Genomic DNA, 16,833 nt, shown 5'->3' on the forward strand with positions numbered 1-16,833 from the left:
GGAAACTAATAACAGACGAATGTCTAAGCTATGTAGGTACTGTTGTTATTGTTTCTCGTTGAGACGGACACAGCACAAAACGAAATCAGAAAATGTATTCCTGACAAAATACACAAACAAATACACATTAGGGTGGGACGAACAAACAAAACATTAAGTTGGGCCGTATAAAATGTAAAATTAAAATAATATTAAATTAAAATAAAAATGAAAGACCCAACAAATACAAAATAAAATACAATATAAACGAACAAAAAATACATAAGATAATCTGCTCCAACAGTATCTTCTTCTATTCGTTTGGCTTGAGGTCATTTATAATCTGAAATACTCAAAAGAGAAATTCCCCAAAAATCACCAAAAAGCATTTTACCAATTTTGGTAACGCAAATTTAAAGCTCATAATGTCCTAAATTTAAAGCTCATATTGTCTTCATTGTTGAAAGGCATCCAAGCAAAGCTGAGATACTCGTCAGTAAAAAGTGAAATGTTCGCCAACCTATTTTGCATCATAATAAAGGTGATACTTTCCTCATCAATTTATGGGCTTTCCTTTTGGAATACGATTACTAAGAGCAGAGATATTCGGATAGAAATAAAGCTTTGAATTTTTGTACACATAAGTTGTTTGCCTATTCCGATTCTTGAATATTATCCGACAATAACCAAACTCAATATACTTCTTCCTCTCTGGAATCCCTTTAACGACCAAAATTTCGTGATTACAAAAAAAGGGATGCATTACCGACTTTTGCGATATCTCCGTTGTTTGACCACCTACCCCAGCCTGCTTTGCGTCATTGTAAAGATGGGATTTTCTAGTTTCATAGTCAGGCTTTGCTTTTGGAAGGTCCCCAACCAAAGCTGTGATATTCATTATAATTAAAATCGCAAAAATTAAAAGTTGGGTTTTATTTGCGACTATTGCGATATACTCGTTGTTTGACCACCAAAGACAACCTAATTCACATCGTTAGAAATGTGATATTTTCTACTTTCATTGCCAGATTTTGCGTTTGGTATACAAAAATTTGGTGTCGATCCGATCAAAATGGTAAATTTTTTCGTCATACTTGAAATAGTTATTATCTATTAAGCAGAATTGTAAAAGTCCAAGAAATCTTCGCTTCGGAATCGTCGTGTGTTGTTGTAATGTTTCCCATTTGTCCAGAATGTTCTTAATGGCTAAATGAATAGGTATATTGGTGAACAATGATACCACGTCAAATGAAACGAGAATGTCATCTTCATCCAAACTTATATCATTTAACTTTTCTTTCAATTGCATTGAGTTCTTTACGTTTAAATGTGGCGAGATTATGTGTCTTAAAATTTTTCCAATGTATCTGGAGAGGTTATAGCATGGTACTTGTGTGGAGGATGAAATCGGCCTGAGTGGTAGATCTTTCTTGTGAATCTTCGGCAAACCATATAATTCAGGAGCTTCAGCGGCATTGCACATTAGTCTAAACTTTTCCGTTTTTGAGATGTGATTTTCCTTGTGTAAATCAGATACCATGTTGTTGTTGGTTTTTAGGAGTTTGGGTGTTGGGTCTATTCTAGTTATTTTATATGTCGCTTTGTCTTCTAAAAGTGTATTTTTTTGGACTGCAGAACATGCGTTTTATTTGTTTAGAGATAAAGTTCAAATTTCGTACTTGGAATATAAATATGTAAATATATGATATATATAAATTTTGTATGTGAAAAAAAATTGCATATATAAATTGCGGTGTCTTACTGCGTGTCCACCACAAATCCCACTGATAATGAAAAAACATGTGGCAATACATTTTTGCATGATAATCGGGTACTCGCCATTCAATGGTTGCCAAAAACAGATGTTTTTTGTTTTGATGTAAAAATAAGTGGACGACAAATATTAAATTATAAAAAATGGAAACCAGACGTGCGAATTTTAGCTGCGTTAAAACAAATTGCAATTTATTGATATTTAAAGCAAGCGACTGTATTACAGGCATCTTTATGCATTAATTTGCAATGGAGATGCCTGACAGCTTTCCTGATATCCAATCATCCTCAAACGGCGATATCAACAAGAAACATAGAAACAAAACAAATCCAACAAAACGAGCGGAAAATGCAAAGAATCGAAAGTGCACTGTCGCACATAAATGTTGACATCTCTGATCTCAATAATCAAATTTTAAAACACAACAGCCAAGATCAGAACATATTCTGCATTCTAGGAGCCCTAGCTGACATAGACATACAATTACCAAATCATCCTGTCAATTCAAAACCACAACGATGGTGAGCCCAAAACCAAAAAACATGGTGCCCCTGTTTTTATAATTAATGTCGACATGAACGCTTTAGTGGAGACATTAAGAAAATCTATTCCGGAATCTTCATTTATGATAAAGAATGTTAATCATTCAAAAAGCAAACTCTACTTTGCAGACCCGAATGTCCATGCCTCAATGATGGATATACTGAAGTCAAAAAATATTCACTCCTACTCATTCACCCCATAGGAGTTCAAACAGGTACCAATGTTAATTAGAAAACTGTACCTTCACACTGACCCTGACCAAATAAAAAAGGAACTTGATACTCTTGTTCCGGGCACAGTGGCAAGCGTAACCAAATTTAAAACGCCCAGGTCTATAAAAATTGACAAGGACACGGGTCTCTTCTTGGTAACACTATTGCCAGGCAAATCATTTAAGGAAGTCTATCACATTCGGAGTTTACAAAACCAATCAATTTCTTTGGAAAACCCAAAAAAGAAACACGGCGAAGTTCAATGTCGGAGATGTCAGCGTTGGGGTCACATTTCCCAAAACTGTAATTCATTATTAATAACAAAAACGAAATTAATAAAACACTTGTTTTATTTCGTTTTCAAAATTCACAACTGATACATATGAATTGTTTATCCCTTTTGTAGGGCCACATAACAAAGAGGGCGCGAAATAACAATGAAACGATCAAAACATTAGAAACGAGAATACTCGCACAAAACAAAAGAAAGCGAATGGCCACAGTTACTAACATGTATGTCAACATACATACATACAGAACTGACGAATAATCATAACAACAGTGTTGTTGTTGTGATTGCCCATCCAACACAAAACGGACGAGGAAACTAATAACAGACGAATGTCTAAGCTATGTAGGTACTGTTGTTATTGTTTCTCGTTGAGACGGACACAGCACAAAACGAAATCAGAAAATGTATTCCTGACAAAATACACAAACAAATACACATTAGGGTGGGACGAACAAACAAAACATTAAGTTGGGCCGTATAAAATGTAAAATTAAAATAATGTTAAATTAAAATAAAAATGAAAGACCCAACAAATACAAAATAAAATACAATATAAACGAACAAAAAATACATAAGATAATCTGCTCCAACAGTATCTTCTTCTATTCGTTTGGCTTGAGGTCATTTATAATCTGAAATACTCAAAAGAGAAATTCCCCAAAAATCACCAAAAAGCATTTTACCAATTTTGGTAACGCAAATTTAAAGCTCATAATGTCCTAAATTTTAAGCTTATATTGTCTTCATTGTTGAAAGGCATCCAAGCAAAGCTGAGATACTCGTCAGTAAAAAGTGAAATGTTCGCCAACCTATTTTGCATCATAATAAAGGTGATACTTTCCTCATCAATTTATGGGCTTTCCTTTTGGAATACGATTACTAAGAGCAGAGATATTCGGATAGAAATAAAGCTTTGAATTTTTGTACACATAAGTTGTTTGCCTATTCCGATTCTTGAATATTATCCGACAATAACCAAACTCAATATACTTCTTCCTCTCTGGAATCCCTTTAACGACCAAAATTTCGTGATTACAAAAAAAGGGATGCATTACCGACTTTTGCGATATCTCCGTTGTTTGACCACCTACCCCAGCCTGCTTTGCGTCATTGTAAAGATGGGATTTTCTAGTTTCATAGTCAGGCTTTGCTTTTGGAAGGTCCCCAACCAAAGCTGTGATATTCATTATAATTAAAATCGCAAAAATTCAAAGTTGGGTTTTATTTGCGACTATTGCGATATACTCGTTGTTTGACCACCAAAGACAACCTAATTCCCATCGTTAGAAATGTGATATTTTCTACTTTCATTGCCAGATTTTGCGTTTGGTATACAAAAATTTGGTGTCGATCCGATCAAAATTGCGACCTGAAGCGTGATTACAATGTTAAGATGGACAGATGGAAAAAAACCTTAGTGGGCCCTTCGCGTTTCTGATTCCTGGGTTGAACTGAGCAAAATAGTCTACTAGACCATAGGTCTACGGTGAAAATGGAGCCTCCCGATTTTAACTTTAAGCTTTTATCCACGTTTTTTGAACATTTTGGCATATAACGGAAACGCCCTACAAAACAAAAACTATAATTAAATTTCTCATCATTTTCAAAAATAAAATGTTTTTTTTATTTATTATGACTGTGTTGTTATTATTCTTGCTTTGATGTGTATATTTGTATACCGGGCTGTTTCGGTCAGATGTACATGAGATAAATAAAACTAATTTATTTCATTTTTACTCTACGTTTCGTTGGTTTGATTCCAACTTCATCAGGAGTCTTTATTGAAAATCCTAAGACAAAACATTCATTTTAGTTCCAAATCATATTTCGAATTTCTTAGTTTAAAGTTTTACTTACAATTAGTTTCTCTTACATAGTCGTGGTATTATTCTTAATTATAAAAAACTGGACTTCACAACACAAATTTTTGTATAAATAAAAATAATAATCACAAACTTAAATAAAAAAAAAATAAAAATATTGCAGCAAAACCTTAAACTAAATCACAGAACGTCCTCTTCAAAATATTGCAACCGAGTATTGATATTTAGTATTATCCTTGTCTTCTTTTGTATTCATACATTCACACATTCTCTCTTGTATTCTTAGACTCTCAAGAGTATATCTCTTATTTTCATTTTTCTCTCTATCAAGTATTTTTACATTTTAAAAATCTGCTACATGGCCCCACTGTTTAGTATGTTGGGATAAAGCTGTATTTTCTTTGCATTTCTTTATGTCGTTCTCATGTTCACTAAGTCTAACACTCAGCCTTCTCTTCGTCGTACCGACGTACACCTTATTGCACTTCTCCCCTTCTCTGCCAATGCATGGTATTTCATATACGACATTGCATTGTTGTAATTTGTCTGTTTTCGTTTTTCGGGAGAATACAGTGTGGAGTGGGTGATTTGACTTATAAGCTACTGATGTGTTGTTGTCGTTTATCATGGTTGCTAATATGTTGTTGTCTGTCAATCTGGGAATATATGGAACACTGATAAAATTTCGTTCATCGTCCAGATGTTTTTCTTCTGGTTTATTTTCTGGATTTGCAGTTCTCTGTTTTATTAGTTTGCTGATAATGTTTATTGGATAGTTGTTTTTTAATAGGATTTCTCTTATTTTTTTTTGTGTTTTTAGTCATGTATTTTTCATCGCTTATATAAAAAACTTTCTTGATTAAGTTATTGGCTGTGTTTATTTTCATGTTCTTTGGTTGTGTAGAGTAATAATTTATCATTCGTCCGGATGCTGTGGGTTTTGTGTACCAATCAGTAATTATCTTCGTATCATCTCTTATTATTTTCATGTCCAAGTACGGTATTTGGTTATTCTCTTCCATTTCCACCGTGAATTTTATTTTATTGTGATATGAGTTTAATAGTCTCAAAGTTGTATCTAAATGCTTTTTGTCCAGGATGGCAAATATGTCATCAACATACTTGCAGATAAATTTTAATTCAATCCCCTTTTCTTTGAGTTCCGCGCTAATGTTATTTAGCAATGTGTCCAATACAATGTCGGCTATTGTTGGCGATAGGGGGTTGCCCATTGGCATACCATAAGTTTGATGGTAAATTTTTTCGTCATACTTGAAATAGTTATTATCTATTAAGCAGAATTGTAAAATTCCAAGAAATCTTCGCTTCGGAATCGTCGTGTGTTGTTGTAATGTTTCCCATTTGTCCAGAATGTTCTTAATGGCTAAATGAATAGGTATATTGGTGAACAATGATACCACGTCAAATGAAACGAGAATGTCATCTTCATCCAAACTTATATCATTTAACTTTTCTTTCAATTGCATTGAGTTCTTTGCGTTTAAATGTGGCGAGATTTTGTGTCTTAAAATTTTTCCAATGTATCTGGAGAGGTTATAGCATGGTACTTGTGTGGAGGATGAAATCGGCCTGAGTGGTAAATCTTTCTTGTGAATCTTCGGCAAACCATATAATTCAGGAGCTTCAGCGGCATTGCACATTAGTCTAAACTTTTCCGTTTTTGAGATGTGATTTTCCTTGTGTAAATCAGATACCATGTTGTTGTTGGTTTTTAGGAGTTTGGGTGTTGGGTCTATTCTAGTTATTTTATATGTCGCTTTGTCTTCTAAAAGCGTATTCATTTTTTTGTTGTATTCATCCTTATATAATATTACGGTTTTGTTGCCTTTGTCGGCCGTTGTAATCATTATTTTGTCCTTATGTGTTTTTAGGAATTTTCTAGTTTCTTCGTAAATTGCAATTATGTATTTGTCCCTTTCATTGTTGGAAATATTCCTCTTGTAGTTTGAAATCCTCCCTGCTATCTTTGATCTTACTTCATCTTTTTCTCTATCGTCTTTTAATTTTTGTACCCACTGTTCCAAATCAGCAATACAATGAATTGGGGCAAAATTTTTTCGTGTTATTGGAATCGCGAATTTTCTTCCCATAGAAAGTAGCCATTTGCTTTCCATAGTAAATTTTATATTGGTATAGTTTATGAACCAATCATCATTATATTTTAAAGCTAGTTTCTCGAATTTTTGTTTCCTTAATTGTTCTAGTTTGGATGAATGTGTCAGTCTGGTTGCTCTTTTTATATGTTTATATCTCTTCCATTGATCTTTTTTGAAAATTCTTAGTTCTGTTTCGTCCAGTGTATTATTTATTTCTCTTTCAAGTTTCTCAATTTTTTGTTTGGCTGCATTGATATTACTGTGCGTCTCACTAATCTCTATATTTATTAACTTACATTGCAATTTATATTCGATGTTCTCTGCTGTTTCTATTGCTTTTGTTGTTGTAAAAAGTTTTCGTATCTGTTGTGTTGAGTGTTTTATGTGTGATGGAGTGATACCTAATCTCCTACATTCTTGTAGGAAGGTTGAACGCATTTTCTGTTTTGCTAGTTTTTCAATTGTTCGGCAGTATGTCTTGAGGTGTGCTTTCGTTTCATTGTTGTATTTGTACGCAATATGTTGGAAATAGTTCATGTTGTTGTCCATTGTTTTTTCAACTCTTCTTCTTGCTTCGTTACGGCGGGCCCTCCGTCTGTTACTTTTATTTATTATGACCGTGTTTTTATTATTCTTGCTTTGATGTGTATATTTGTATACCGGGCTGTTTCGGTCAGATGTACATGAGATAAATAAAACTAATTTATTTCATTTTTACTCTACGTTTCGTTGTTTTGATTCCAACTTCATCAGGAGTCTTTATTGAAAATCCTAAGACAAAACATTCATTTTAGTTCCAAATCATATTTCGAATTTCTTAGTTTAAAGTTTTACTTACAATTAGTTTCTCTTACATAGTCGTGGTATTATTCTTAATTATAAAAAACTGGACTTCACAACACAAATTTTTGTATAAATAAAAATAATAATCACAAACTTAAATAAAAAAAAATAAAAATATTGCAGCAAAACCTTAAACTAAATCACAGAACGTCCTCTTCAAAATATTGCAACGGAGTATTGATATTTAGTATTATCCTTGTCTTCTTTTGTATTCATACATTCACACTTTCTCTCTTGTATTCTTAGACTCTCAAGAGTATATCTCTTATTTTCGTTTTTCTCTCTATCAAGTATTTTTACATTTTTAAAATCTGCTACATGGCTCCACTGTTTAGTATGTTGGGATAAAGCTGTATTTTCTTTGCATTTCTTTATGTCGTTCTCATGTTCACTAAGTCTAACACTCAGCCTTCTCTTCGTCGTACCGACGTACACCTTATTGCACTTCTCCCCTTCTCTGCCAATGCATGGTATTTCATATACGACATTGCATTGTTGTAATTTGTCTGTTTTCATTTTTCGGGAGAATACAGTGTGGAGTGGGTGATTTGACTTATAAGCTACTGATGTGTTGTTGTCGTTTATCATGGTTGCTAATATGTTGTTGTCTGTCAATCTGGGAATATATGGAACACTGATGAAATTTCGTTCATCGTCCAGATGTTTTTCTTCTGGTTTATTTTCTGGATTTGCAGTTCTCTGTTTTATTAGTTTGTTGATAATGTTTATTGGATAGTTGTTTTTTAATAGGATTTCTCTTATTTTGTTTGTGTTTTTAGTCATGTATTTTTCATCGCTTATATAAAAAACTTTCTTGATTAAGTTATTGGCTGTGTTTATTTTCATGTTCTTTGGTTGTGTAGAGTAATAATTTATCATTCGTCCGGATGCTGTGGGTTTTGTGTACCAATCAGTTATTATCTTCGTATCATCTCTTATTATTTTCATGTCCAAGTACGGTATTTGGTTATTCTCTTCCATTTCCACCGTGAATTTTATTTTATTGTGATATGAGTTTAATAGTCTCAAAGTTGTATCTAAATGCTGTTTGTCCAGGATGGCAAATATGTCATCAACATACTTGCAGATAAATTTGAATTCAATCCCCTTTTCTTTGAGTTCCGTGCTAATGTTATTTAGCAATGTGTCCAATACAATGTCGGCTATTGTTGGCGATAGGGGGTTGCCCATTGGCATACCATAAGTTTGATGGTAAATTTTTTCGTCATACTTGAAATAGTTATTATCTATTAAGCAGAATTGTAAAAGTCCAAGAAATCTTCGCTTCGGAATCGTCGTGTGTTGTTGTAATGTTTCCCATTTGTCCAGAATGTTCTTAATGGCTAAATGAATAGGTATATTGGTGAACAATGATACCACGTCAAATGAAACGAGAATGTCATCTTCATCCAAACTTATATCATTTAACTTTTCTTTCAATTGCATTGAGTTCTTTACGTTTAAATGTGGCGAGATTATGTGTCTTAAAATTTTTCCAATGTATCTGGAGAGGTTATAGCATGGTACTTGTGTGGAGGATGAAATCGGCCTGAGTGGTAAATCTTTCTTGTGAATCTTCGGCAAACCATATAATTCAGGAGCTTCAGCGGCATTGCACATTAGTCTAAACTTTTCCGTTTTTGAGATGTGATTTTCCTTGTGTAAATCAGATACCATGTTGTTGTTGGTTTTTAGGAGTTTGGGTGTTGGGTCTATTCTAGTTATTTTATATGTCGCTTTGTCTTCTAAAAGTGTATTCATTTTTTTGTTGTATTCATCCTTATGTAATATTACGGTTTTGTTGCCTTTGTCGGCCGTTGTAATCATTATTTTGTCCTTATGTGTTTTTAGGAATTTTCTAGTTTCTTCGTAAATTGCAATTATGTATTTGTCCCTTTCATTGTTGGAAATATTCCTCTTGTAGTTTGAAATCCTCCCTGCTATCTTTGATCTTATTTCATCTTTTTCTCTATCGTCTTTTAATTTTTGTACCCACTGTTCCAAATCAGCAATTAAATGAATTGGGGCAACATTTTTTCGTGTTATTGGAATCGCGAATTTTCTTCCCATAGAAAGTAGCCATTTGCTTTCCATAGTAAATTTTATATTGGTATAGTTTATGAACCAATCATCATTATATTTTAAAGCTAGTTTCTCGAATTTTTGTTTCCTTAATTGTTCTAGTTTGGATGAATGTGTCAGTCTGGTTGCTCTTTTTATATGTTCATATCTCTTCCATTGATCTTTTTTGAAAATTCTTAGTTCTGTTTCGTCCAGTGTATTATTTATTTCTCTTTCAAGTTTCTCAATTTTTTGTTTGGCTGCTTTGATATTACTGTGCGTCTCACTAATCTCTATATTTATTAACTTACATTGCAATTTATATTCGATGTTCTCTGCTGTTTCTATTGCTTTTGTTGTTGTAAAAAGTTTTCGTATCTGTTGTGTTGAGTGTTTTATGTGTGATGGAGTGATACCTAATCTCCTACATTCTTGTAGGAAGGTTGAACGCATTTTCTGCTTTGCTAGTTTTTCAATTGTTCGGCAGTATGTCTTGAGGTGTGCTTTCGTTTCATTGTTGTATTTGTACGCAATATGTTGGAAATAGTTCATGTTGTTGTCCATTGTTTTTTCAACTCTTCTTCTTGCTTCGTTACGGCGGGCCCTCCGTCTGTTACTTTTATTTATTATGACCGTGTTGTTATTATTCTTGCTTTGATGTGTATATTTGTATACCGGGCTGTTTCGGTCAGATGTACATGAGATAAATAAAACTAATTTATTTCATTTTTACTCTACGTTTCGTTGGTTTGATTCCAACTTCATCAGGAGTCTTTATTGAAAATCCTAAGACAAAACATTCATTTTAGTTCCAAATCATATTTCGAATTTCTTAGTTTAAAGTTTTACTTACAATTAGTTCTCTTACATAGTCGTGGTATTATTCTTAATTATAAAAAACTGGACTTCACAACACAAATTTTTGTATAAATAAAAATAATAATCACAAACTTAAATAAAAAAAAAATAAAAATATTGCAGCAAAACCTTAAACTAAATCACAGAACGTCCTCTTCAAAATATTGCAACCGAGTATTGATATTTAGTATTATCCTTGTCTTCTTTTGTATTCATACATTCACACATTCTCTCTTGTATTCTTAGACTATCAAGAGTATATCAAGAGTATATCTCTTATTTTCGTTTTTCCCTCTATCAAGTATTTTTACATTTTTAAAATCTGCTACATGGCCCCACTGTTTAGTATGTTGGGATAAAGCTGTATTTTCTTTGCATTTCTTTATGTCGTTCTCATGTTCACTAAGTCTAACACTCAGCCTTCTCTTCGTCGTACCGACGTACACCTTATTGCACTTCTCCCCTTCTCTGCCAATGCATGGTATTTCATATACGACATTGCATTGTTGTAATTTGTCTGTTTTCGTTTTTCGGGAGAATACAGTGTGGAGTGGGTGATTTGACTTATAAGCTACTGATGTGTTGTTGTCGTTTATCATGGTTGCTAATATGTTGTTGTCTGTCAATCTGGGAATATATGGAACACTGATAAAATTTCGTTCATCGTCCAGATGTTTTTCTTCTGGTTTATTTTCTGGATTTGCAGTTCTCTGTTTTATTAGTTTGTTGATAATGTTTATTGGATAGTTGTTTTTTAATAGGATTTCTCTTATTTTGTTTGTGTTTTTAGTCATGTATTTTTCATCGCTTATATAAAAAACTTTCTTGATTAAGTTATTGGCTGTGTTTATTTTCATGTTCTTTGGTTGTGTAGAGTAATAATTTATCATTCGTCCGGATGCTGTGGGTTTTGTGTACCAATCAGTTATTATCTTCGTATCATCTCTTATTATTTTCATGTCCAAGTACGGTATTTGGTTATTCTCTTCCATTTCCACCGTGAATTTTATTTTATTGTGATATGAGTTTAATAGTCTCAAAGTTGTATCTAAATGCTTTTTGTCCAGGATGGCAAATATGTCATCAACATACTTGCAGATAAATTTGAATTCAATCCCCTTTTCTTTGAGTTCCGTGCTAATGTTATTTAGCAATGTGTCCAATACAATGTCGGCTATTGTTGGCGATAGGGGGTTGCCCATTGGCATACCATAAGTTTGATGGTAAATTTTTTCGTCATACTTGAAATAGTTATTATCTATTAAGCAGAATTGTAAAAGTCCAAGAAATCTTCGCTTCGGAATCGTCGTGTGTTGTTGTAATGTTTCCCCAAGTTTGTGATTATTATTTTTATTTATACAAAAATTTGTGTTGTGAAGTCCAGTTTTTTATAATTAAGAATAATACCACGACTATGTAAGAGAAACTAATTGTAAGTAAAACTTTAAACTAAGAAATTCGAAATATGATTTGGAACTAAAATGAATGTTTTGTCTTAGGATTTTCAATAAAGACTCCTGATGAAGTTGGAATCAAACCAACGAAACGTAGAGTAAAAATGAAATAAATTAGTTTTATTTATCTCATGTACATCTGACCGAAACAGCCCGGTATACAATGGACAACAACATGAACTATTTCCAACATATTGCGTACAAATACAACAATGAAACGAAAGCACACCTAAAGACATACTGCCGAACAATTGAAAAACTAGCAAAGCAGAAAATGCGTTCAACCTTCCTACAAGAATGTAGGAGATTAGGTATCACTCCATCACACATAAAACACTCAACACAACAGATACGAAAACTTTTTACAACAACAAAAGCAATAGAAACAGCAGAGAACATCGAATATAAATTGCAATGTAAGTTAATAAATATAGAGATTAGTGAGACGCACAGTAATATCAATGCAGCCAAACAAAAAATTGAGAAACTTGAAAGAGAAATAAATAATACACTGAACGAAACAGAACTAAGAATTTTCAAAAAAGATCAATGGAAGAGATATAAACATATAAAAAGAGCAACCAGACTGACACATTCATCCAAACTAGAACAATTAAGGAAACTAAAATTCGAGAAACTAGCTTTAAAATATAATGATGATTGGTTCATAAACTATACCAATATAAAATTTACTATGGAAAGCAAATGGCTACTTTCTATGGGAAGAAAATTCGCGATTCCAATAACACGAAAAAATTTTGCCCCAATTCATTTAATTGCTGATTTGGAACAGTGGGTACAAAAATTAAAAGACGATAGAGAAAAAGATGAAGTAAGATCAAAGATAGCAGGGAGGATTTCAAACTACAAGAGGAATATTTCCAACAATGAAAGGGACAAATACATAATTGCAATTTACGAAGAAACTAGAAAATTCCTAAAAACACATAAGGACAAAATAATGATTACAACGGCCGACAAAGGCAACAAAACCGTAATATTATATAAGGATGAATACAACAAAAAAATGAATACACTTGTAGAAGACAAAGCGACATATAAAATAACTAGAATAGACCCAACACCCAAACTCCTAAAAACCAACAACAACATGGTATCTGATTTACACAAGGAAAATCACATCTCAAAAACGGAAAAGTTTAGACTAATGTGCAATGCCGCTGAAGCTCCTGAATTATATGGTTTGCCGAAGATTCACAAGAAAGATTTACCACTCAGGCCGATTTCATCCTCCACACAAGTACCATGCTATAACCTCTCCAGATACATTGGAAAAATTTTAAGACACATAATCTCGCCACATTTAAACGTAAAGAACTCAATGCAATTGAAAGAAAAGTTAAATGATATAAGTTTGGATGAAGATGACATTCTCGTTGCATTTGACGTGGTATCATTGTTCACCAATATACCTATTCATTTAGCCATTAAGAACATTCTGGACAAATGGGAAACATTACAACAACACACGACGATTCCGAAGCGAAGATTTCTTGGACTTTTACAATTCTGCTTAATAGATAATAACTATTTCAAGTATGACGAAAAAATTTACCATCAAACTTATGGTATGCCAATGGGCAACCCCCTATCGCCAACAATAGCCGACATTGTATTGGACACATTGCTAAATAACATTAGCACGGAACTCAAAGAAAAGGGGATTGAATTCAAATTTATCTGCAAGTATGTTGATGACATATTTGCCATCCTGGACAAAAAGCATTTAGATACAACTTTGAGACTATTAAACTCATATCACAATAAAATAAAATTCACGGTGGAAATGGAAGAGAATAACCAAATACCGTACTTGGACATGAAAATAATAAGAGATGATACGAAGATAATAACTGATTGGTACACAAAACCCACAGCATCCGGACGAATGATAAATTATTACTCTACACAACCAAAGAACATGAAAATAAACACAGCCAATAACTTAATCAAGAAAGTTTTTTATATAAGCGATGAAAAATACATGACTAAAAACACAAACAAAATAAGAGAAATCCTATTAAAAAACAACTATCCAATAAACATTATCAAAAAACTAATAAAACAGAGAACTGCAAATCCAGAAAATAAACCAGAAGAAAAACATCTGGACGATGAACGAAATTTTATCAGTGTTCCATATATTCCCAGATTGACAGACAACAACATATTAGCAACCATGATAAACGACAACAACACATCAGTAGCTTATAAGTCAAATCACACACTCCACACTGTATTCTCCCGAAAAACGAAAACAGACAAATTACAACAATGCAATGTCGTATATGAAATACCATTCATTGGCAGAGAAGGGGAGAAGTGCAATAAGGTGTACGTCGGTACGACGAAGAGAAGGCTGAGTGTTAGACTTAGTGAACATGAGAACGACATAAAGAAATGCAAAGAAAATACAGCTTTATCCCAACATACTAAACAGTGGGGCCATGTAGCAGATTTTAAAAATGTAAAAATACTTGATAGAGAGAAAAACGAAAATAAGAGATATACTCTTAAGAGTCTAAGAATACAAGAGAGAATGTGTGAATGTATGAATACAAAAGAAGACAAGGATAATACTAAATATCAATACTCGGTTGCAATATTTTGAAGAGGACGTTCTGTGATTTAGTTTAAGGTTTTGCTGCAATATTTTTATTTTTTTTTTTATTTAAGTTTGTGATTATTATTTTTATTTATACAAAAATTTGTGTTGTGAAGTCCAGTTTTTTATGATTAAGAATAATACCACGACTATGTAAGAGAAACTAATTGTAAGTAAAACTTTAAACTAAGAAATTCGAAATATGATTTGGAACTAAAATGAATGTTTTTCTTAGGATTTTCAATAAAGACTCCTGATGAAGTTGGAATCAAACCAACGAAACGTAGAGTAAAAATGAAATAAATTAGTTTTATTTATCTCATGTACATCTGACCGAAACAGCCCGGTATACAAATATACACATCAAAGCAAAAATGTTTTTTTGTTTTGTTCAATATTTATTTTGAAAATTATGAGAAATTCATTTATAGCTTTTTGTGGAGGGTTTTCAGACTTAAACCACTATAACTTAGCCATTTGTTAACCGATTTAAAAAATAATAACTTGTTCGAAATATATTGTTCACCCCTTTAAAAGAAAGAAGGATGAATAGAAATCCGTTGTGAAAAAAGAATATATGCCCGTTTAAATTTGAAAGTGTAAGAAACCAAGATTTTTACTACTTTTACCGTTAAAAAAATAAAGCGAAGTACTTCAACCAATGTCATAAAAATTCATAAAATGGTAGGTTTCAATTTACATGGGGTAAAAGCTGATTCTCAATATATTACAAAACAATATGGTAATCCCACTGATAATGAAAAAACATGTGGCAATACATTTTTGCTTGATAATCGGGTACTCGGCATTCAATGGTTGCCAAAACAGATGTCTTTTGTTTTGATGTAAAAATAAGTGGACGACAAATATAAAATTATAAAAAATGAAAACCAGACGTGCGAATTTTAGCTGCATTAAAACAAATTGCAATTTATTGATATTTAAAGCAAGCGACTGTATTAAAGGCATCTTTTTGCATTTGCATTTGCAATGGAGATGCCTGACAGCTTTCCTGATATGGACCATGATGTGATGGAGGTTGTTGCAATAACTTCCAATCAACAAGATATCAACAAGAAAAATAGAAACAAAACAAATTCAACAAAACGAGCGGAAAATGCAAAGACTCGAAAGTGCACTGTCGCGCATAAATGTTGACATCACTGATCTCAATAATCAAATATTAAAACACAACAGCCAAGATCAGAACATATTCGGCATTCTAGGAGCCCTTGCTGACATAGACATACAATTGCCAAATCATCCTGTCAATCCAAAACCACAACGATGGTGAGCCCAAAACCAAAAAAAATGGTGCCCCGATTTTTATAATTAATGTCGACACTAACGCTTTAGTGGAGACATTAAGAAAATCTATTCCGGAATCTTCATTTATGATAAAGAATGTTAATCGTTCAAAAAGCAAACTCTTCTTTTCAGACCCGAATGTCCATGCCTCAATGATGGATATACTGAAGTCACACTGACCCTGACCAAATAAAAAAGGAACTTGATACTCTTGTTCCGGGCACAATGGCATCATATTAGCTCAATGATATGGGACCTACAGTTTATCGCCGAGTCCGAACGGCGTGTCAGTGGCAAGCGTAACCAAATTTAAAACGCCCAGGTCTATAAAAATGAACAAGGACACGGGTCTCTTCTTGGTAACACTATTGCCAGGCAAATCATTTAAGTAAGTCTATAAAATTCGGAGTTTACAAAACCAATCAATTTCTTTGGAAAACCCAAAACAGAAACACGGCGAAGTTCAATGTCGCAGATGTCAGCGTTGGGGTTACATTTCCCGAAGCTGTAATTCATTATTAAATGTGTTAAATGCTATCAAGAACATCCAGGGGAATGCCAGCGCACTAGATATGACACCTCAGAACCCTTCTGCATAAACTGCAACATACCAGGACCTCCTGCCAATTACAAAGCTGTCCATCATACAAACAGTACGTTGCTGCCAGAAAAAGTAAGATAGCCAAGGCTATCGAAATAAAAACATCGCCCATAGCAACATCAAAAGAGGTGTGAATATTTTCTCCCCGAAAGTCATTTGCCAGTTTTCTCCAACCGAAAACCACAAACAAGCCCGAGGGTGCTCAAAAGTCAACGATAATTCAAGAGTTCTTAAAACTTACCACTTAATTTCTTCAACCAGAAGAGTTAAGCCTAGAACAAGAAATTGAAATGTTTTTAAAAAACTTCAAAAATATGACAAAAGATTAAGCCAAAAAAGAGT

General features: G+C 33.1%; 1 protein-coding gene across 1 annotated transcript; it reads left to right on the forward strand.

Annotated features, from left to right (window-relative positions):
- Nucleotides 1–13,067: 13,067 nt before the first annotated feature.
- Nucleotides 13,068–16,083, forward strand: LOC141387781 (uncharacterized). The gene is made up of 2 exons (XM_073957998.1): nucleotides 13,068–13,663; nucleotides 16,023–16,083. The coding sequence occupies exons 1-2, from the start codon at nucleotides 13,068–13,070 to the stop codon at nucleotides 16,081–16,083; spliced, it is 657 nt and encodes a 218-aa protein (XP_073814099.1).
- Nucleotides 16,084–16,833: the final 750 nt, after the last annotated feature.

This window comes from Musca autumnalis, unplaced genomic scaffold, assembly GCF_047663935.1.
Source record: "Musca autumnalis isolate F117 unplaced genomic scaffold, ASM4766393v1 scaffold_1, whole genome shotgun sequence".
Lineage (NCBI taxonomy): Eukaryota > Metazoa > Arthropoda > Insecta > Diptera > Muscidae > Musca > Musca autumnalis.

Bases quoted from the DNA above. Each gene is read 5' to 3' on its own strand.
- LOC141387781 (XM_073957998.1), top strand. From the start codon at position 13,068: ATGGTATCTGATTTACACAAGGAAAATCACATCTCAAAAACGGAAAAG. The intron at 13,664-16,022 runs GTATGTTGATGA...TCTTCTTTTCAG, and splicing joins GAATTCAAATTTATCTGCAA to ACCCGAATGTCCATGCCTCA.